General features: G+C 42.1%; 1 protein-coding gene across 1 annotated transcript; it reads right to left on the reverse strand.

Moving 5' to 3' along the window:
* Window positions 1–722: 722 nt before the first annotated feature.
* card11 (caspase recruitment domain family, member 11) lies at window positions 723–21,323 on the reverse strand. Its single transcript, XM_085403428.1, has 25 exons — window positions 21,098–21,323; window positions 16,209–16,408; window positions 15,966–16,103; window positions 15,352–15,528; window positions 14,408–14,556; window positions 14,087–14,266; window positions 11,295–11,441; window positions 10,788–10,913; window positions 10,513–10,707; window positions 10,243–10,398; window positions 10,031–10,100; window positions 9,747–9,943; window positions 9,465–9,571; window positions 9,314–9,354; window positions 9,076–9,193; window positions 8,771–8,972; window positions 8,372–8,498; window positions 8,048–8,291; window positions 7,677–7,761; window positions 6,810–6,905; window positions 6,507–6,624; window positions 5,360–5,542; window positions 4,635–4,756; window positions 1,681–1,796; window positions 723–1,148 (listed from the first exon to the last, which is right to left on the reverse strand). Exons 2-25 carry the CDS (start codon window positions 16,396–16,398, stop codon window positions 944–946), a joined length of 3,489 nt encoding a protein of 1,162 aa, XP_085259554.1. The 5' UTR covers window positions 16,399–16,408; window positions 21,098–21,323; the 3' UTR covers window positions 723–943.
* Between the last annotated feature and the right edge of the window lie 1,313 nt (window positions 21,324–22,636).

Below are 22,636 nucleotides of genomic sequence, written 5' to 3' on the forward strand. Positions count from 1 at the left end.
TTCAAGCATGAACGGCCTGTTTAAGGTCATGCCAAAGCATCTCAATCGGATTTAAGCCCAAACTCGGACCTTCTGGCATGTTTTTCCTGCTGCATAAGTGAAGCACGGTTGAGCTGCAGGACACAAAGTGATGGATGCACGTTCTCCTTCAGGATTTTCTGGTAGAGAGAAGAATTCATTCAGGGGCTGCTTGTCATCAATCACGACAAGCAGCCCCTGACCATCACACTACCACCACCATGTTCCACTGTTGCTGATGATCTTTTGCTGTGTTAGTTTTACGGCAGATGTAATTATTATTCAACACAGCCTGATCTGTCTTAGGCAGCTTACTTGTCATTTCTTTAAGTAGTCTTCAGGAATAGTTCTCCAGGCTTCATGAAGGACATTCAAAGCTTTTCTTTGGATGTTTCTGCCTTTTGTTCTGTTCTCCATCAACATGATCAAACACTGCTTCAATAATTTTGAGCTCTGCAAATGATTGGGAGGCCAATCCATGACTCATAGTGTTCCACTCTGTGTTTTTCTATCCAAGTTTGATTTTACTCCACTGGCAGTGCGTTTGGGATCATTTTCATGCTAAATGAATGAAGCTGCTTATCGGGCCGTTTCAATTTTAGTCACTAGAGGGCAGCACAATCTCATGTAGGTCCGGTCTCACTCTTATTGAAAGTACAGCTAAGTTTCATTTTTTAATCTTATTTTTAACATGCAATTCAAGGCAAAGAAAGGATTCTTTTTCATGTTTTCAAACTGTTTATTTTTCTAAATAAAAGACATATTTACAAAATATATAATGCATTTATTTATTTAACAATTTCCACACTTACATTTTTGAGTTTCACCATAAATATAAACGCAGAAAAGCATGATATAGAAGGCTTTTTGTGTTTTACTGTGTTTAACGGCACATGTACAGGCTATTGCGTGTATCTGTGTTTGCCTACAGCAGGTCCTGCTCCACCCAGATGGTTTTCTTCTGCTCGTCCAGTATTCGGTCTTTGATCACCCTGATGAGGTCCTCCGTCCCTGCCCAGGCCTCCGGCTCCAGGGTGGCATACAGACATGGGATGCCCTCCAGCTCCTTCTCTTTTGCGCGACACAGCTTCACAAAGTCTTCCTCTGACTCCACGCGCAGAGGCAACTTCCTGTGTGGAGAGGAAACAGGAAGGAAGCAGCGATGAGGTGGTGAGTGTGGTTTAGAACCCAGTGTTTCTGATGAGATCCTGTCGACAGTCTGCAACAGCGGTCTGCATGCTTTTTCTCAGAAAGATAAGGCTGACGGTAATGGGTTCATGAGCTGGACTGCTATTTAAAGACACAATCCACCATAACACACGTCAAACATCTGGCTTCATTTAAAATCACGTAACGGACAGTTGAGGGGATCACGCACACAGATATTTTGAGTAAGGATCTAGATCTTGGTACCTTTCTGGGCAGGACACACACAAAAAGAAAGGTAATTGCAGCCAGCTACGATTAAAAGTTCAAAAGCAACAACAACATTAAACTGACATCCTCGGCTCAACGCCAACTCTTATCTGGTGTCATATCAAAATATCAGGGACTGTTTTTTTTTTTTTTCTTGTTCTTGGAAAAAAAGAATTGCGGTTTGCAGCTGTGTGGTTTGAGTCACAGGGTAAACATGCAAGATTAAACAAGCTTTGCTAGGTCTACCTTAATTTCTTGACATTTTTGTCACAGATCTTGACGTAGATGATGATTGGGTAGATTTCTCTCCGCAGAAGGTCCTTGACGCAGCTCAGCTCAGCCTCCAGCAGGCAGTGTTTGCCCTGGTGACGGGTGGAAAAAAACAGCCTTTACAGACAAATACAGATCTACTACGTACATACATGAACAAGGAAGTCTCATTAAAAGATTTTAAAGTTAACTGCTTTCGCATATATATCTATTCATTCTGTTGAGGAGTTAGGTGAGGACTTGGTCTTACAACCTGATTTCTCTGCACTACGAATAAATTAAATGAGGTCGGCCTTGAAGGCTTAACATCTTGACACCGCTGTGTTTCGGCCTTTAACTGCAAGACGCTGTCAGCTGAGGTAGGCCTACCACAGGCTCATCAGACCTAAATGTGTGTCTTGTGGTTAGCCTTTAGATAACGTCTATTTTTTAATTAGCCACAGCCGGTGACAGCTCATTCAGAGGGCACTAGCTTCCTACAGGCCTGCGTTCTGACTCACACTTCCCTCAGAAGCATTGTGATTGAGAAGCCTGCACCCCATTTCCACTGGACACACTTTTTCCATTTTAGCTCCCCTGCTTCGAGTATCACAGGTGTTTCCGTGCTTGGCATATGAAGCACAGGTGGAGACAAACTAGCACTACTTGGACCTCGGGACTACAGCTAGTCAGTCAGCATATTCACCTGGGAAATTGGGGGGGGGATTTTACTACAGCAGCATTTGTTTTATCAGGCAGAAAAACCAAAACATACTGTTGAACCTCCACCTCTTTTTCTCATACTAACATATGAGGGATTAAATGTGCAGTTCAATTTCTTTACATTGGTGGAAGGGGGGGGGGGGGGGGGGGGGGGGGGGGATCACTTAACTGACCCACTTTATTTCAAAAGGTATGAATAGGACTGACAAACAACGATGTCATTTTTAGAGCAGTTGACTTTCTTTGACTTTTTTTTTTTTAAGGAGAAGAAAAAAGACCGAGACTTGCACTGAACAACTACGCTTTACATCTTTAATGTTTCCTTATTTTGCATATTTATTTATTGTGTGTCTGTGTTTTAATATTGCGTGCACCGTGTCTGGATGTAGAAACTGGATTTACCAGCTTTTAACTGTTTTTTACAGCAGATGATACAGATTAAAGAACACATTTTATTATCAAGCCATCAGACGCCTCTACAGCAACACCCAACTGCTGCTTACAGTTCTCAGTTTCCTCATGTGCAACATGCTGCATATTGCACCCCCGCCCCCCCCATCCCATGTACATTTATTTATTCATTACTTTTTTAACCTTATTTATTACTACAGTAAAACTTTACTGTTTAAACAAGCTTTCTGTTGACCAATGCTTTTTACATTTTTATATTTTTAATTTACATTTAAACTCTATATTGTGTATATCGTGCATTTTGCTATTTATCGTACTGTTTATTTTAATCTCTGCTTTGTGACTACCTGTCTATGAAAAGCGCTTAATAAATAAACTTTACTTACTTACTAACTTACTTCTTTTATCTTAATTTCTTGTTTTTCATCTCATCAAACACATTTCAGTGTTTGTCGTAAATCACACATGACAAATAAAAGTAAAACTGAACTGTAATATTGGTTTGTTTTTTATATGTTTTTAAATAATCATGCTGTATAGAATAAAAGATATGTAATACCATATTGTAGGATCTTTGGTTACCATTATACTATTATTTTAGTTCCCCCCTGTAATTTCTATGAACAGTTTATTACTGTAAAATGCTGCGACTCTCATGTTCTCAATTTATTTTCTTTTTTTTAAGTTTTCATATTATGACAGTATATCAGTGTTATCCTAAGAAAGCCATAGGTACACTTGGACTGGTTGCCAGTTTGTCACAGGGCTAACACAGAGAGCCAGACGACAGTCATTCATGCCTTTAGCCAGTTTAGAAACTCAAGTACCCAGCATGCAAAGTCCATACAGCTCCAACCAGCCGGGCCTTTCTTATTTTGCGTTAACAGTGCTAACCACTGCACCACTAAACACAAAATAACTGAAATAACAAGCAAAATATTCATAAATGGATTATTTAACCCTTTAAACAATAACCTGTCACCGGTGACGGTTAGCATTTTTAGCAAGGTTGGGCAACTCCAAGCCTTGAGGGTCAGAGTCCTGCAGGATTTAGACCTCACTCTGGGTCAAGACACCTGAATCAAATGATTAGTTCATTACCAGGCCTCTGGAGAACTTCAAGACATGTTCAGGAGGTAATTTAGCCATTTAAATCAGCTGTGTTGGATCATGGACACATCTAAAACCTACAGGACACTGGCCCTTGAGGTCTGGAGTTGCCCACCCCTGGTTTAAAGGATAAATTAGTTTAGGGTTTAAAGGGTTAAACTTAACTTTTGAATTCCTGTAAATATGTGCGCTTACTAAAAGAAACAATATTTCAAAAAAATCTATATCTTGCTGTTAATATATTCATCAGGATTTCCACTGTAATCACATAGCATTACTATAGCATGTTTACTACATTTTTACAGCTATTTCTTAAAGGGTGAGAAGTAGGGGTAAGTTATATGATTGGGGTTAGGATGATAGCACATTTAAGGCTTGTTTGTTTCAGTTTCATCACACACAGTGTACACTTTAGTGTAAAGTTAACAAATAAAGCCTTATAGTTTCTATGTGTGCGATAATTAGGCCTGTGAATATGACAGGTTTATCACTGGTTACATTTGTTGTATGTCTTTTAGTGTCAGGTTGTCTCGATCATTATTAACTTTACAAATCTGAATAATTACATTAGAATAACATTCCCACAACAACGGGGGTCATGTCAGTCTTCCACACTCCCCTTTGACTAAAGTGGTCCCTTAACGTTTATAAAGGAGTAAACACATTAGGAGACGTTGCATTTTCACACACACACAATATAAACTCACTTTTGCAGCGACAGCCTCTATGTTTTCTCTGGTGATGCATTCAAAAGTGGCTTGTTTCTCTTTGTAGTGAATGAAGGGCTCCACGTTCTGTTTTAGATGAAACTCCTCCTTGGTCAAGCTGTCTGCTCAGCAGGATGCAAAGGAAACAGGACAAAAAAAGAAAAGATGTCAAGTCTGTTTCTTGTCTTGTCAAATTGTGGCTCTAAGGGCAGAGAGATGAAACTGTTCATTTGTTAACAGTCACCACAGCACATTTAGCACAAGGAACAGAAACCTTTGTGGTTTTTGCCGTGGGGAATGTCGACGTAATTGAGACTTCAAGCAGTCTCTTGAGTTCGCCAGATGTTCAACATTTTTTACACCGGCAACTTGTCGCGCCCCTGGTCCACTGGGACCGGTCGGTTTGTCATGTGACCGGAGTGTTAATTCTCTAAAAATCTGACGGGGCCGGCAACGTTTTCACATTACAGTGGGTCAGCTGAAGTGTCGCAACTAAACTATCTGTGTCATCTCTGTGCATCGTCATTCTAACTATCATCTGGGTCATCTTAAATCCTGCCTCTGCTGTCTCTTTGGCTATACTCCTTAACATTTATACACAGCACAATACCTGACCTACATCTGAGTAGTTGCTTCCTCTTCTCTCAACGACTCGTCTATAGTTTATATACTTCTTATCTCAATGAGGTATAAAGATTCCTCATTGTGAGCCTTCATACACTGACCTGGTTTGCAGATATTAAAGTCCATGGCTCCCCCCATGTTAAGTATTTTCTGGATAATGGTTTTGGCGAGAGCAGCGGGCGTGAATAGGACCGGTCTTCTTCTCTGGGTCCGCTGGAGGGTGACGGGACTGTAGGGAATCAGGCTCAAGCTCCTGCTCAGCTCACCATCTCCGTCAGCGGCATCTGTTTGCACCAACAGCCACAGCGTGCAATGAGAGGTATAGCACAATTATGACTCAGTTTGAGAACAGAAAGTGAAGAGCTGCCAAAAATAATTTTAGCAAACGAATATCTAGTCTGAATTTGAGCAACAGAGTGAAAAGAGAAAAAGCAGCCAGCAAAAGAAGGGCTCAGTGCAGATAAAAGAAACTAAGCACTGCATTGTACACCTTCAGTACTCTTTTTAAAAATTAACATGAATCTTGTGCAGCAACATTTCCAGTCACAGCCCCACCCCCATGTTCTATTAAAGCCTTTCATTCATGCTCTCACCTAAACAGTTAATTCCACGTTATCATATTTTTATAGTGTTACTGTTATAGCAGTTTTAGTTTCATGGCCTTTTCACACCTCGCTATGTAATTTAAATGTTTAAATTGCTGCTTTGGCTCACACATGTTATGCAGAGCACACAGTTCAAGCACTTTCCAGTCTTACACTTGAGCACAACTTCCAACCGTTTCCACCGCACACCCGTCTGTGTTTACATCAAGTGACATTTCACACACTTTCATCTTACTCTTCCAATGACTCCTTCAGCTCCTGTCAGGGCTTCTTATACAACTGACACTTCACACGCTCTGAGCTTTTTGACAACAAAAACCATCAAAACAACTTTCCACAACTTTTGCTTTTTTAGACGCGATTTACTTCAGTTGCTCTCTGTGCTCACGGTGTCTTCAATCCTCAACTCCTTTCAGCTTTTTTTCTTCCTTTTTTTCGCGCTTCAGCTTCACCAGAATTGCTTGCATGGAAAATGGCACCTATGCACCCTTTAGCAGCTCTTTACCACTGCTGCTTTCACTTTCTGCGCTTTTGACAGCCACTTCAAATGCTTCAGCTGTGAATTTTCCGTAGTTAGCACATGTGCACCGTCTTTGTTTTGTCTCTCCCCCCCAACCGACCGACTGCAACGCTTTGTGCTCACCTTCGGGTCGAAGCACCTCAAAGCCTTGCCTGGGTAGTGTTGTGCTGCCTGAGTTGATGATCCTCACACGCTCATTGCTGTTCATTCGCTTGTACTTGATGTCCACCCTGCTCACAAACTGCAAATCAAAGCAGATATAGAAAAAAAGGCCTGAGTTACTGAGACGTGGAGGCAGTTGCGCATCGGTTTTATGGAAAACGAAGAGTTTATTAGGACCAATCTTGATTCATTGTCTTAAGTTTCCGCACCGCCGAACAACTCTCGACATCGCGACAACTGGAGGTTTTGTTTGAACTTTATTACCTGCAGTATTTGAGTGAGGAAGATGCTCGCTCTAGACAAGCGCGGGCTGGCTCTGGGATCAGGAGAGTGGCTGGTTTCTTCTGGTTGTAAATTATTCTAGGCAGAAATGAAAAGCATACATGAATGTTGTGATCCAAACTGTAACAAACACGCTTTTGTGAGCACAACATAGCAGAATAACGCCCTGAAATAACTACTTACTCAACCAACCTGACATCAATGTAAACTGATGCTGACCCAAGCTTAAGCAGAAAGCTTAGTTCTAGCGTGTTATCAAAGAGCACTCTAGAGTGTTTTCTTTTTGATTGCAGATGCATGGGCATGTATACGGCTTGTTTATCATGCAATGCAGGTACCTGAAAGGGTATCTCATGGATGAACTGCAAAATAAATCCAATCTGGAATGCAATCTGGAAACCCATCGCCTAGTCTCAGATTATTTGGAAATGCATAGAAATTTTTTTTCGAGGGGAGGGTTGCAACTATCATGCAGGCGTGGTTGCATGCAAACTGCTTGCAATCAATATTGGAAAGAAATATCCAAAATATACAGAGATGGCCAGGATAAGAACTATTAAATGGTAAATTTTTTATTGGGAAATAGTTGGATATTAATCATTTCTGGGAAAACTGCCTTTGTTGTTCCGGTTGTGCACATCAAACCACCTCCCCCGCCAATCCAATGACCTAGGAAGGATTTTCCCCCACATTACGCGTTAGTTTGCGAACCCTTAATTTGCAACCCAGACTATAAGACTTATTTACGCATCTTTGCTTTAGTCAAATACCCGTATTCAAATTTTCAATGCACTTTTTTAAACTAAGTGAGAGAGCGAGAGGAAAAAGAAAGAGGCTGAGGTTTCTCACCCTGTTGTTCCGTTGAATTTCATTCTCTTCTTTCCCCCCTCGATACACTAACTTCTGAATCTTTACCAGGAGCAGCTGCTGGGCTCTATTCACACACGTAAACACACAAAAACACACACACACATGCACACTGAATGCTTGTCAAGATTCTCCCTCCGTGTACGAACTCGTCCTCCCTCGGGCTTCTTTTTATTATGCTCTGAGGTTACAACAGGCTGTTTCTGCAGATGTTTCAGGTTAATGCTTCTTTGGTGTAATGTGTAATCTTTCAGGAGATCAGTGGTAATCAGCTGCTACTGCATTTTGAAAATCTGAGCTAAAACTCACTCACAAACTTCAGTTTAAAAAACAAAAGCATACAAAGTCTGTACCGTGAGTAACTGGGTATAGTGCCTCGCTCAGCCAGGTCAGAGCCGCTGTAGGGGTCCACACGGGCGCACTGCCACTCACAGCGGCCCTGGTGCCTGGTGTCCAGCACGTGCACCACCTCATCGCAGCGCACGGACAAAGAGCAGCTGTCCGACTGTCCGGAGATGTTGAGGTTGACACGTATGTAGAATGAGTCGCCGGATGCTAAAGTGCCATCTGCTAGATTGCTCTGGAGACGGCGATAAGCTGCAGGGCGAGCATATATTTGAGTTCATGTATGCTGTGGAGTCACATTAAACAAATGTTCCAATATAAACATCACTTACAGTCGTGGCTGGCTCGATAGTGCAGGGTGATGGGCCCAGAGCAGTGCTGCAGAGTCCAGTGGGCTTCTTCCTGAGTGCTCGTCTCCAATGAAATGCTCTGGTTTTCCCCACGTATGCACCCTTCAAGCTGGACAGCCAATCACAGCAGAAACAAAGATTACCGATTAGTCCCTTCTAAAAACTGTCACAGGAAAAGGAACAGAAATAGAACAAATAAAACAAGCAGGTGTCTAAAATTATGAATTCGGCGTGTTCCTCGTTCCTCTCTAAATGTCCATCCACGTTCCCAGTTCTCTAAAGAGCTTTTCTTTTTGCACATCCAGCTGTTTTAACTGAGGTCGTCTTACTGCCACCATGAATCTTTTCACAATTAAAACATTCAGGAGGTAGATGACATACAAACATGAGGTGGTGGCCCTCTCGTAGCCCCGCCTTCTCTGCGTTGGACCCAGACTGGACATACGAGATGAAGATCCCGCTGTCGTTGCCACCGATCAGCCTGATGTCCTTCAGCAGGTTGTCGCCTTGCAGTGACAGCTCCTGCACCGGCTTCAGGGACCCGCTGAGTCTGGAGAAGGAGGAAAGAGACGGGCGGAACGGCCTGCACGAGCACGCAAAGACACAAAGCAGAAGGTGTTTGTAAGTCAGCATCACTTTTCGCTTTTATTCCTGTGTGCGTTTCTGCACCAGCGGACATGCTGTACCTCTCCAAAGAGAGTTTCCTGAAGATGTTGTTGACCTGCTCCAGGTCATAAGTGTCCATTCCTTCAGACTGATGGGAAGAGGAAGATGAGTGCACAGAGGGAGGACCACGCTCATCCTCTGAGGAAAGAATAGAAATAGATGGATCATTTTTTTTCCTTCAAAAAGAAAAACCAGGTCAACTGAAGGTAAACATAGTATCTCAGATCACAAATAGCAGATGTTTAAAAAGTGCATTACCAAGCTCCATTTCCATGTTGTCACTGTCAAAGTCAGAGATGCTAAAACAGACAAAACAAATCAGACTGAAGGGAAGGCAAACCAGCAGAAATTCTTCAAACTTTACTGCCATGAAGTTCAATCGGTCGTCTCCGTGACGTTTATTCAGTACCTGCGGGGGTAGAAGTCGTGCTCCTTCTCCCTCTCTCGACGGTAAAGGGACGCTTTCTCAGGGGGTTCAGGAAGAGTGGACAGGATGCTGTCGTTACGGCAACGCAGCTGAAAGGGAGAAGTCGCCATTATACGCTGGACAAGCCATTTACGTCAACACTGCATTAGATTCTGGATAGACCAGGATTTCTACAAAGAGCAGCAAGGATGATTATTTTTTACCAAAATCAGAGCGGCGCAATTTCACTGGTATTAAAAGTAAGCAAAAACAACTGAGTCGCACCATTTGCCTGTTGCTGGGTGAATCCACCGGGCTGAACATGAGCTGGGAGGTGGACGAAGAGCAGGTGAGCGGGGGAGCCGACGAGGGCGGATATGTGGGGGAAATAGGGATGCTGGGTGAGGGAGGGAGAGAGCTGCTGTTGCCATAATTCGGCACGTTGATCTCCAGAAAGTTGCCTCCGTTGGTAGGAGCCGAAGCTGGAAGGTGGAGATAAACTTTGATAAAGCTGCACAAAAGGATTGGTCACATGTTGCTGTAGGAAATGCGGCGGTAGGTAGTGTTACCTGCAGGGTGACTGTTCTCTGAGTTGATTGGAAAGTCTTTCAGTAAAGAGACTGGAGACTTTACTCTATTCTAAAAGACAAAACACAGTCATTTTGATCAGTTTGTCATGTGTAGCAGAGCCATTTGATAAATCTCTGCTCTGTGCATTAGAAGGTATTGAGTTTGGTCTTTGCTTCACATGATCTATAAGGTTAAGGAGAGAATAACTGACCCCCGCTTTGAGGTTGAGTCTGCGTCTGAGTCGGGGCTCCTCGGAGAAGAACTTGTCGTCAGGCGACTCGTCGCTGGAGCATTCAGACTGTCCCTGTGCCAGTTTACTATCATCTCCCTGAGAAATGATGGACGGAGGTAAATCCCTTGGTAGACTCTGCAAAAACAGTGAAACTGTTAAAGGGGAGGAATGTTTGGCGAAAACTTGAGCATTTTTTAAATCGATATGTGAAGAAAAGAAACAATATCCCTTCGCACTACTGTGTCTGACCTGGTCTAGGTTGATGTCTTTGGACATTCGTCGCAGGCGAGACTCCAGAGTGACCAGCTTAGCGTCTTTGCGTACAATCTCCAGGTGGAGTTCATCGCTCCTCTCCTCCAGCTCTCTGATCTGCTTGCGATACTTGTCCTTGTCGATGAGACACTGGGAGAACTGGTGCTGGGCCTCGTCTCTGGCTCGAAACGCCTGCAAGCAGCAGAGGAGTTAACACAGAAGTATGAATGATTTTGTATGTATGAAATCATGTGTGTTGTGTGTGTTTTCACCTGGTCTCTCTCCTTCTCCACCTCGTCTAGCTGTACAGCGATGGTGTCTATGCGGTTGCGATACATCTCGCAATCCTTCTGCAGTGTGGAGCACTTCAGCTCCAGGTCCTCCTTTTCTTCCAGGTACTGCATACATGGACATGCACACACACACACGCACACAGACCAAAACTAACGGTTATTTATAGTTAGACAAAAACAGGTAGAGAAATACAGGAAGAGAAACAGCGGGAGAGAAATAAAGAGCCACCAGATTATGCAGAAAGAGGCCTGAGACGGGGCTTTCTTCAAAGGTCTCATGGGGCACTGGTTTAGGTTTTTAGGGTGTGTTACTGCAAAGCCTGTTTGTTCAGTGTGCCTCTCTGCACCACACTGCTACATATTCACACATTTAAACACAGATGGAAACAAGCTGCCAGACAGAAATATGACTGCTAAACTCCCATTTAGCCCACTTACAGCATACAGCCATACATTCTTATGTGTGTGTGTGTGTGTGGTTGTAACCTTATCTCGTAGTTCCTCTGCCTGTCTGATTTCTTCATGCAGGTTGTAGAGGCGGTTGACCAGATCCTGTCTGTCTTCTAGTGCTTCCTGTCTGTCATGCTCCAAAATGTCAAGGATGGCCTTGTCTGACTCAGGTAAAGGGCCGGGCTGGGTAAGAAACACACACACACATTAACACTGTTAGATATGAAATCATATGACTGGCTGCTACACTGCAGTTGTCAACCTTTCCTTTTTATGCTTATCAGCAAGGAAATAGTGAGTCAACCAATAAGTGTGAGTTTATTGATAGAACACCTCATCACATTTAGACCTTCTTCAGAGTAATTTATAGAGCAAAGTTAAGAAAAATAAAATGATGCATCTATTGTCCGTTCCCTTATTTCATGGCACACTCACTGGACACTTCAATGGGTACAGCTTTTCAGCTGTTTATTAACACAAAACAAGTCAGTGCGTGTAGACACGGTCAAGACGATCTGCTGAAGCTCAAACTGAGCATCAGAATGAGGACGAAAGGTCATTTAAGGGATTTTAAAAGGTGGCGTTGTTGTTGGTGCCAGTCGGGCAGATCAGTATTTCAGAAACTGCTGATCTACTGGGATTTACCCACATAATCATCTATATAGTTTAAAGAGAATGTCCTGAAAAAGACATAACATCCAATGAGCTGCAGTTCTCTGGGTAGAAATGCCTGATTGGGAGTCTGTTCTTGGTTCTTTAGAGGTTTGTATTCTAACTTTAGTTCCTGTTTGGTTTTCCATGATGTTTTCAGCTCAGAATTTCTTTTCTTTTATATTTTGTAACTATAGTTATTGTTTACCATTAACCCCTTTCCCATCATTATATTACATCCATTGTCTTTTGATTCCTGTTTTATTTTGCTAGCCTCCTGTCCCGTGTATGTGTACTTAGTTTTGAGTCCAATGTCTTGTTTTCCCAGATTAGGAAGAGTGAGGAAGGCACCAGTAACTCAAAAACCACTCATTACAGCCAAGTTATGCAGAAGAGCATCTCTGAATGTAGAATTATGTAACCTTGGCGCAGATTGGCTACAGCAGCAGAAGACCACATTGGATCTGGTCTCTCATGTCAACTAACAACAGGAAACTGAAGCTGGAATTCATATTTGCTCACCAAAAGGGGAAACAGACAACTGAAGAAACATGCTTGGTCTCAATTTCTAGTGCGACATTCAGATTACAACATGAAAGCATGGATCCATCCTTCTTCGCCTCAGCAGGTTAGGCTGCTGTTGGTGGTGTAATGGTGCAGGGATGGTGCTTTCTTGGACATGACAATGACTTTGTTGTACTCAGATGGTCTCTAATAGAACGCTTTGAGGTGTTGTTGAAACGGGAGATTCACATCATGGATGTGCAGCTGGCAAAACTGCAGCAACTGTGTGATGCTATCATGTCAATATGGACCAAAATCTCAGAGGAATATTTCCAGCATTTTGTTGAATCTATGCCACAGAGAATTAAAGCAGTTCTAAAGACAAAAAGAGGCCCAATCTGGTACTAACAAGGTGTACCCAATGAAGTGGCCAGTGAGCGTGTCTACTGTTAAAGATGGTGGATGTTCATATTAAACATGACCAAATACTCTTAGCTCTCTATGATGTCAATGAGAGCAGATTTTCCCAATATGGTCATCTGAGGCAAACAGGTTTGTCGGTGAGCACAGAAGCCACACCCATTTGTTTTCAAAGCCTTCTGTTTATGAGAGGCAGGCAAGAAAAAAGTTGGCTTAAAGGTAGATAAGCCTTTTTACTTGTTTTAACAAATCAGCCTTAAATCGTCTTCAGACTGTGCAGAATGCTGCAGCACGTCTCTTAACAGGCACCAAGAGAAGATCGCATATCACTCCAGTCTTGGCCTCCCTTCACTGGTTGCCTGTAAATTTTAGGTTTCAGTTTAAAATTTTAGTTCTAACCTTTAGGGCCCTGCATGGTCAGGCTCCTCAATATTTATCTGACCTGCTGAAATCACATACATCTTCTCGGGCTTTAAGGTCATTAGATCAGAGACTGTTGGTGGTACCACGCACTCGTTTTAAAACTCGTGGTGATCGGGCCTTTCAGACTGTGGCACCACGGTTGTGGAATTCTCTCCCACTGTCTCTTCGCTGCACGGACTCCATTGATTGTTTTAAGAAACAGCTGAAGACATTTTTATTTAGAAAAGCATTTGATTAATTTCTTCTTATGCTGTTTTTATAGTTTTATTGTTTTACATTGTTTTATTTACTGTTATATTGTTTTATATTCCCATTTTCTGTGTTGTAAAGCACTTTGTGATTTTTATCTGTGAAAAGCGCTATATAAATAAATTTTACTTACTTACTTACTTACTAAAAATGCAGAGCAGTTAAAAGTTCCCACAGCAAATAAACACACATAGACCGATGATATAAGATTATTTTTTATCTGTGAATCATGCAAATAGAAAACTATGCAATTGGAACTGAAAAATGAATGAATAATTGGTTCTATTATTAGTTAGTCCAACCCGGCTCAGTAGCTCAGTCCTTTGGTGTCGATGGTTTTTGTACCTTACACTTTTGTTTTGCACTTACAGCAGCAGACAAACAGCAGTTGGGCTGCAAACTCAGTGTTGCATTTAGCTGCTAAGATATTTTTACACACATGCGGAGATAAGCATTTGACAGCTCACGCTAACAGCTTGTTGTGCTGCTCTGAAGTGGTGAAAATGTATTTATTACAGTCGGTTTAAGTTATGATAGCAGAGCAGGCAATGTCAGTGCTTTATTACATAATGCTCAAGTACCTGTATGATGGACTGTAGCTCCTGCAGTTTGATCTTGAGCATCTCGTTCTCTCTTTCCAGCTCAAAGATCTGCTCTCTCTTTGGCCGATTCTCGATGTCGTTCTTCAGCTTCAGACTCTGTCTCCTCTCCATCTTACACTCTTCCTCCACCTTGTTCAGCTTGTGCTTCAGTTGGTCAATCTATAACGCAGACAAGACAGTGATCAGCACCGAGCTAGAGGAACGCTCTTACTGTTTTTTTTTTTTTTTTCATTGATTATCATTAATACACAGAGTGATGATGGCGTTTATCTGCATGTGCTTTAATACGTCAGGCAGTACCTCCAGCTGCAAGTCTCGGCTTCTCATCACAGCCATGTTCTTCTCCTCACTCAGCGTGGCGTACCTCATGGCCAGCTTGTAGTTTTCATCCTTTACTCTCAGGAGCTCATCACTGTAGGTGTTTCTCTCCTCTCTCAGCTTATTGTACCCTAAGCGGCAACCAAAAATGTGAAAATGTAGCTTTACTAGATCCTTCTTCTTTATTCGCTTTGCTGTTGGGCAGCAGTTGTTTCATTGGTGGAAATAAGGAATATGGCTTCCCTTTATGTGTAAAGATTAACATCATTTTATGTTTTGCAGCACATTACATGACATCCAAAAACAAGCTCAACGCTGATATATTAAAAAAATGATAAAAGTCGCAAAGCTAATTATATGAGCATGTGAAAGCCTAAAGAGTGTACTTGCACTATTTTTAGTATTTATTTGTTTGTGCTTGGTGTTCCAGCTGCAGTGTTTAACTGCATGGGGCATAAAGACCACAGCGTCCTAGTTTCACTGGTAGTCTTTGAGAGACAACAGAGTTTATCCATATCGAACCTGAATGTGGTGCACCAGGCGGGGCAAACCAAGCCTGTGTGGTGGGTTGCAGTTTCAGCAAATCGTGGTAAGCTTTTGGTTTAGATTTTAGGTTTAACCATTTGAGACAATAGTCATCTGTCTTTACTGTCTGCAGCGAGTAGGTGTGTGTGTGTGTGTTTTAAGCATCCAAGACATCAGCAGCAGTGGTTGGAAGCATTATCTTTTCGGTAAATGCATCCCAGTAAACATATTAATGATATACTGTAAGTTATTCGCTTTGTGAGAATGGCAAACAACACCTTAGTGCAGCCACGCAACTGCATTGTCAGTCTTATTAATACAAATTCAGCGTAGAGACACAGATGGTGGGAAGCTAGTAAACTGCGGTCAGGAAATATATCAAACAAAAACAAAAACTTTACTCTGCTGGAAGGCCTGAAGCTCCTGATTGGCCAGCTTTAACTTCCTTTTTTCATCTTCCAGAGTGACGAACTTCTTGTTGAGCTCAGCGTGCTGCAGGGTCTTGACTTTGGACTGCTGCTGCAGCTTCGTGACTTCATTCATCAGAAACTGCGTCAGACCCTCGTGACCCTCTTCCACTGCAGGAGAGCAGAGGAGGAAAAAAAAAAACAAAGTATATTATACACCTCTGACTTTATAACAGGATTGCAAAGTAAGCTGATTTGGATCAATTCAGCTCTTACACTGCATAACTGAAGTGACTGCTTTTGCCTGAACAGAGCTATAAAGCAGCTACAGAACGACCAGTTCACAAAGTTTCCTCCCATAACTGGAGTTATGAACTGGAGCTATCTACTCCATTTGAGTCAAATACTCCTGGGCAACTTTGGATTCAGCATCTTGCAGAAGGAGCAGGCAATCGATCCACCAACCAACCTTCAACTCACACATGTCACGCTTCACTTCAGAAATTTTCTACACTTCACTGTCCATCAAAGCCTGTATGAGTCTTTGTAGTACACGGAAGATGTGTGTTCATGCATGTATGTGCTGGATGCAAAGATTTTTGCCTCACCGACAATGGTGGAGAAGCGTCGTGTGGGTTCCTTCCCCGTGACCAGCTTGTACAGGTCAGGGTAGTAAAATTCCAGACTCTCCAGGAAGGCCACGTACCCCCGCTCGCCTTTAGTGTGGAGGATGTCAAGTAGACGGCCTGAGAGAGGAAGGGTTAACATGTGAGAGGTCAAAGAAAAAGAAAGCAAAATAGGAGTTCTGCCTTTAATAATTAACAAATGTGGAAATACGCCTTTCTACCCACTTGTGCGGTTTGTTTTTGTGGCAAGCACTAGTGAGTTGAGAATCTCATCCTCATCCAGTTCATCCAGGACTTTGCACTGACGAAGGTAGGGCGTGAGCTTTGACGGGGTGATCGTAGTACACAGGTTGTAGCGTTGGCTCTCCACCTTCTCCCACAATGCCTCCACATCATCAGATGTCCCATTTTCCATTTCTTACACCCTTAAAAAGTAGCAGAACCCACAGGGGGGGTTAGCTGTGCAGCATGTTGTCTGTTTTTACATGTCTCGTACTGGAAATTAACTTATGCGAGTTAGCTGAGGACATCGCAGATCTGTGAATGCTCCCTGAACAGTTATCAGGCACAAAATGGTGAATGAAAAAGGAGAAGGAACTGAGAGGACATATTTGTTAGGTTATGAGAAACCACATTTGAAATATGATAGCTTAGTTTACTTTCAGACATCAGCAAGACTAAGAAAGATGCACCAAATTAAAAGATATACACATTTATATGATCCCGAAAGAAGTTTCTACTTTGGTAAAAACAGAATAACACAGTGTTTTTAAATATATAAAAGTTGATTTTGTTTGTGAGCCACAATAATTTCTGTTTATGAATTTCATGCTACTTATTTCTGTCATATGGATGGAATCTCTTTCCTTCTTTGGTCTGATGGGTTGCCATCAGATAAAATCTGGGGATGCATATTAATGGTTCTGGGAAGCTGATTGAACTTTTAGCCTCCTAGTTTTTCCGTTAGTACCCCCACCAACTATTACCAGAAAGTTGACATTTGTGGTTTTCAATAAAATTTCCGAACAGACCACCAAGTGACACATAATACACACATCTCATACAGAGGGAAGTGTATCAATTTTAGCCACCAGCTACGTGCAAAAACTAGCTGCATGTTTGGCATCAATTAGCAGATGTTAGCATGCTAACATGCTAAGCTAAATGCTAAATTAAAAGAAAGGGCATTAAAAGAAACCTTTAGTGCATATAGTGCATATAGTTACTGCTGTCTCATAGAGAAATGTCTAAATTATTACATTTCTGTATTTAAATATGAAAACACTCATTTACCAAGTTTTCATCTAAGTGGTCAAGGACAGAGCACCTGTGGCTGCCCAACAGAACCAGAAGCTATGCCAGGTAGGATGTATATACTGATACTGCTGTAATTACATGAAGCCACTACTTTTTTTAAAGCAGATTTTTTTTGTTGTTTTTATTGCTGAACCATTTCACTGCCACCATTGTTTCCATACAGAGAGAAACCACCATTTTAGGCCTTGATTATCTTATGGCCTTCATAAACAATGGTAAAAAAAAAAGGAAGCACAATAAGAATTATATGCTTCTGTGTTGCTACATTGTAAGCAGCTTAAGTCATTCTCTAGCTCCTCCGTCGTTCTCCGAGAGCCATGAGGTGAAAGAACTTACGTCTGGTAAATCCCTTGTCCTACCCAAAACTGCATATACTGACATCACTCGAGAAAACACATCATTATTGACTCATTTTCCTATCTGAGACTTCCAACTGATCTCATATTTATTGTATTACCTCCAAGGTGTAAAATCTTTTTTTATATTTATCTTTATAGCTGATATGGTCCTGAAATATGATAACCGATGCATCTAAAAGAGCCGCTTCATGCCTTACTAAGTATAACAGAACTTTGGTCCCACACACTCTTGACATAGACTTTAATTGGCTGACATCTTTCCATTTGCCTCTCCACTCTTTTAATTTTTACTTTTCCAGAGACAAATTGGTGCTCTCTTGATCTTCCTCTTACTCCCACTTGGTTTCCTCTCTCCATCTTATACAGGCATGCACACTGTCCATGCACTGCTGGCATTTGCATGCTCTTTGGGTAGTGGGTGTTATCCTACAAGCCCGCTTTGTGACTTGAAGCCAACAGTTAGGCAAATCATGGTTATCTGATGCCGCAGCACATGTAAACACACACAATCACGCATACTTTTGCATACTCTAACTGCATGTGTAAAAACTGGAGCTTGTGCTTTTGTCCTGCTTAGAAATGACACATGCTGGTTATAATGCCAGAGCAGCATCTGATGTACCCAGTTTAATCTTTATTGTAAATGTGAAAGTAAATTAAAAGTGAGATTAAGCTCCTCTCAACAGCTTTACCTCTATTATTTTGTAACTGCCTTCAGATATTTGTGCAGACAGTGAACAAAATCAATGACAAGCTTCTCCGCAGTTCGATACAAGCACAAACATCACACCCTCTCAACTCTTAAGCTATTATTTGTATCTACAGCATGCATACCCTGCCACAGTCACTGCAGATGATAAAACCACAAACACTCAGACCAACACACACAGACACACACACCCCTGCAGTTGTGCACATGCACAAATACACAGTGCATGCAGGCACATTATAAACACACACAAACACACATGCACGCACAGACCCCTTCAGTAACCACACACATGTTTCCTCTTCTCTCTTTTCTTAATTTGGACTTGATTACCGAGAAAGCTCATCCTTGCTTCCTCCTTTTCAAACCAGATGTGAGTAGCTGCTCCCTTCCTCTCTTCTCTGTTCGTCTTCACAGACAGCCACTCTTGTTTATAGTACTGCGGTCAGAGGAGTTGATTGTCCATTTTAAAGCAGTGCGCAGACGTGTGCATCTGTGTGTGTGTGTGTGTGTGTGTGTGTGTGTGTGTGTGTGTGTGTGTGTGTGTGTGTGTGTGTGTGTGTGTGTGTGTGTGTGTGTGTGTGTGTGTGTGTGTGTCTAACCCTCCCTTCCTTTTTGTTAATGTCTCTATACTTAGAAAACTCAGTTTGACTTTTTGCAGGTGAAGAAAGAAATGCACTCACACACACACCCACCCAAAGAAAAAAAATTTGAATTTCCTTTTTGGAGAAGTCACACTACATGTTTTCGCTTCAGTATTTCCACTCAGTGGAACACGATAAATAAAGAAACCTCCATTTCAAGTGCTTCTTTAACGTTGCTCTACATCAGGACCTGTGCACCCAAGTGAAAGACTTACTTTATATGGTTTTCAAACGGGATTTCAGTTGCTTTGAGCGTCAGTGTTTCACCTCAAATACAACGGCATCAAACTCATTCTGAAACCATTTTCATTTTTGTGCATCTGTAATGGAAAGCAGTAAAGTGTCCTTAAAATGGTGATCCTTTGTCTGCAGTGCACTGACTATTTAGAAAGCTTTTCTTTCAGGGCCGGGTGTGAACCGCTTTGGAAACACACCAAACTGCTGTGAAACCAGGTTGTATCATGGGAATCAGTTTGCTCGAGACCACTCTCTGACAATCAGCGAATATGCAGTCATTCTGAGACTTACATGACACTAGTTTCTGCGGGTCCATCTAAGATCAGAGCATATAATGGAAGCTGAGATTAATTTTCAAATCAACAAGAAAAAGTCAGTGGCAGGGGGGGTGTTCACTGTAAATCCCAGAGAACATAAATCTCTGTATAAATCCCTGCAAAATCAGAGTGCTGAAAGAATTTAATTAGGAAGATGCAAACGGTAAAGACGCACAGATATTCCTCTCTAAATAAAATAATACAAATAATTCAAATTTTGATCTAATATACAGCTTAACAGTGTTGCAACTCACAATGTGTGACATAGGATGACAGTGCCATTGATCCGCACATGCAATTTGTACTATTTTCTGCTTTATTCTGTTGCGGATAAATGTTTTGCATTGAGTTTTCAAATACAGTCCATCCAGGTGCACGAGATCAGGTCATATGATCCTACGTGGGGGGGGGGGGGGGGGGGGGGTGTCAAGGCTTACTGTCAGAGTGTTGGCCTCATACAGGCGGGTCAGCTAGCTGATAGGCAGATTATGATTGGTTCAGGTGCACAAACCATCACAAAGACTCCATTGTCTGGCCGAATAGCTGAAGCTATAAGAATTTGATATCTGGGTTCCCTCTGTGGAGATCGGTGAAAGAACACAGCAGACAAAGGCGGACGTCGAGCATCTCTAAAAGATTAATATGCACTGCTTTCGTAGTTTAGCAGAACAAATAAATAAGCAAAAAAATACTTTGCATCTCACTTTTAATTTAACTGAAAAGAATGAACAGTTGAGCCCAGAGATGACAGGCAATAGGCATAGCTTCCCATGCCTGTTAGACCAGCTTTCACAACAAGTTAATATTACTCCTTTTTCTGCTTACAGCATTTGAAAAGGGAGTGCATGCTGTTGATGGGGTGGTGTCCCTTTTTGTGCACTTTTTAAAATTAGATCGTCCCATTTCCTGACAAATATTACTCAACACTTTCAGCAAACATGATAAGGTTTTTGGTTTTTTACAAGCCGACGCCAATAACATCTCGGTGCGCTGTCCGTGACATGTGTGTGTCCTTGCGTCTCCCTCACTCTCACTGGATGTCATTGTTTCTCCACCTGCTGCTGGAATCCCAAACATTTGGATATTGCCAGATAAAGAGCAGACCATGACAGGATTGCAGATATTATATTACACATCTAATAGCCTATAAATTTTCTAATGTAAGAGCCAGAAAAACAGGTGAACGGAGTCATAAATGCAGATGACAGATTTGCCATCATCTTTTATCGAGTGTCGTTTCTTCTGAGAGAATACCTGCCTTGTTTTCAGAAGGGTGGTGCGGTCTATATTTTAATCATAGCTGTAATCTAGATGACACACAGCACGGTTTAGAAAGTCTGTCATCGCTGCGGTGATATGAGGTGTAAAGCCTGTGTGACTCCTCGCTTTTTCCACTCCAAAAAAGTGCGGCACGTTTACAAGGCTGTTGGTGAACCTTTTCCCTCAATAATAAATATGAAAAGTTTTGACATATTTATGAGGGAAAGGGAGGGGAGACGGGCAATTCTATACCGGCCATTTTTTTGCTTACCTGAGATGCGGCGGATGTGAATTTCAAAGAGTCGCAGAGACGGTAAAGTTGGCCTCTAGCTGCGGTGTGGAGCCTGATTCTGTTGTTTTTCTTGCCTTGTTAAAATCTAAACACCGGTTTATCCACCATGGATCCTAAAAGCTCAGGTTGTCTCCATTTATCCGAAAGAATGAGAAGTTTCTTTTTTAAAAAGAGAGCGGAGAGCGCATGGGAGCTGCGGCCCCGACTCACTGCCTCAGATAGAGATAGAGAAACAGAGAGAGAGAGAGAGAGAGAGAGAGAGAGGAGGCGGGCGATGTGAGCTCGGATGGAAATAACAAGCTCTGCGCACGGAGGTGAGGAAGAGCGCAACCCCGCAGCAGCCGCCGTGACCTGCAAGTGTTTGCGCTGTGGCTGTGATCAGATACGGCATCACTGCCCTGCCATAAACCCGTCCACTCTAACAGGGACCTGTGAGTTTACAGTGTATTATATGAGGATTGTTATGCTTCTTGTCTAACAATCTGACGTAAACTCAGCTGGGTGATATCAACTTAACGGCAGCTTCTTTTCCCCCCTTTTATTTCACTTCATTATCTTCGTCTGATGCTGTGCTTCAGAAAGAGAAACACTTAAATGCATTCCCGAGGATCAAGCTTCACCGATCATAACGTGAAAACACCCTTTGGCCATAGGCACCCGATAGGTATTTGTATTTTTATGGCTTTATATGGCCTACATATTGTTACATTGATGATGGCAACATTTCAGCACCCTGACACTGCATAAACTATTTATCTGTTGCTTTAGTCCATAAGAGCCGATGTGCCATTCGTCTAGATTTCACATACAAGTGAAGTTTCAGCCACAACTGGCTAAAAAAAAAAAACCTGGTCTTTACACGCGAGCAAAATGCGTATTAATAGTGCGCAATTTTGTAATGTCTTTCACGTCTAAATAGGGGAAGAAGACGTTGTGGTGGGATTATGCAACTATCATTAACATAGAGAAGGAGCTGTATTCTCTTCACTGGAGAAAGAGCACACGACTAGGGGCTAATTTGCATTAAAGCAAATAGAAGTGTTACTTTGACCGATTCAGAAACAGTTAAAAAAAACAACAACTGTGTGTTGCAGACAGACTCATAGAAAGAATTCAACACAATGAGCGATCAAAACTAAAGAAAATAAACACAATTTATTTTACATAAGTTATAGTAGTAAATGAAGAGTAGTCAGGAGATTGGTCCAGGTGACATGGAGATAAGGAGAGGATGGAGTGTGAGGATGCGTGAAGAATGAAGCTGATGAGCCGTACTGTGAAGCTGTGGGAAAGAGTCGTTAAAGCTATAGGTTAAGAAGAGAGGTGACGAGCAGTAGGCAGCAGTGTGGCTTCATGATGACAAAGAGCACTGCAGATGGGATGTTTGTTTTGAGAGTGTTGATGGGAACGCACAGAGAAGATTAGAAGGAGTATTGTGTCTTTGTGGATTTAAAGAAAAATGAATATGATAAGGTGCCAAGAGAGGAACTGTGGTACTGCATGAGGGACGTATGAGGA

Source organism: Rhamphochromis longiceps, linkage group LG4 (assembly GCF_057381845.1).
Source record: "Rhamphochromis longiceps isolate RC_006_pf linkage group LG4, R_longiceps_female_GT1.1, whole genome shotgun sequence".
NCBI lineage: Eukaryota > Metazoa > Chordata > Actinopteri > Cichliformes > Cichlidae > Rhamphochromis > Rhamphochromis longiceps.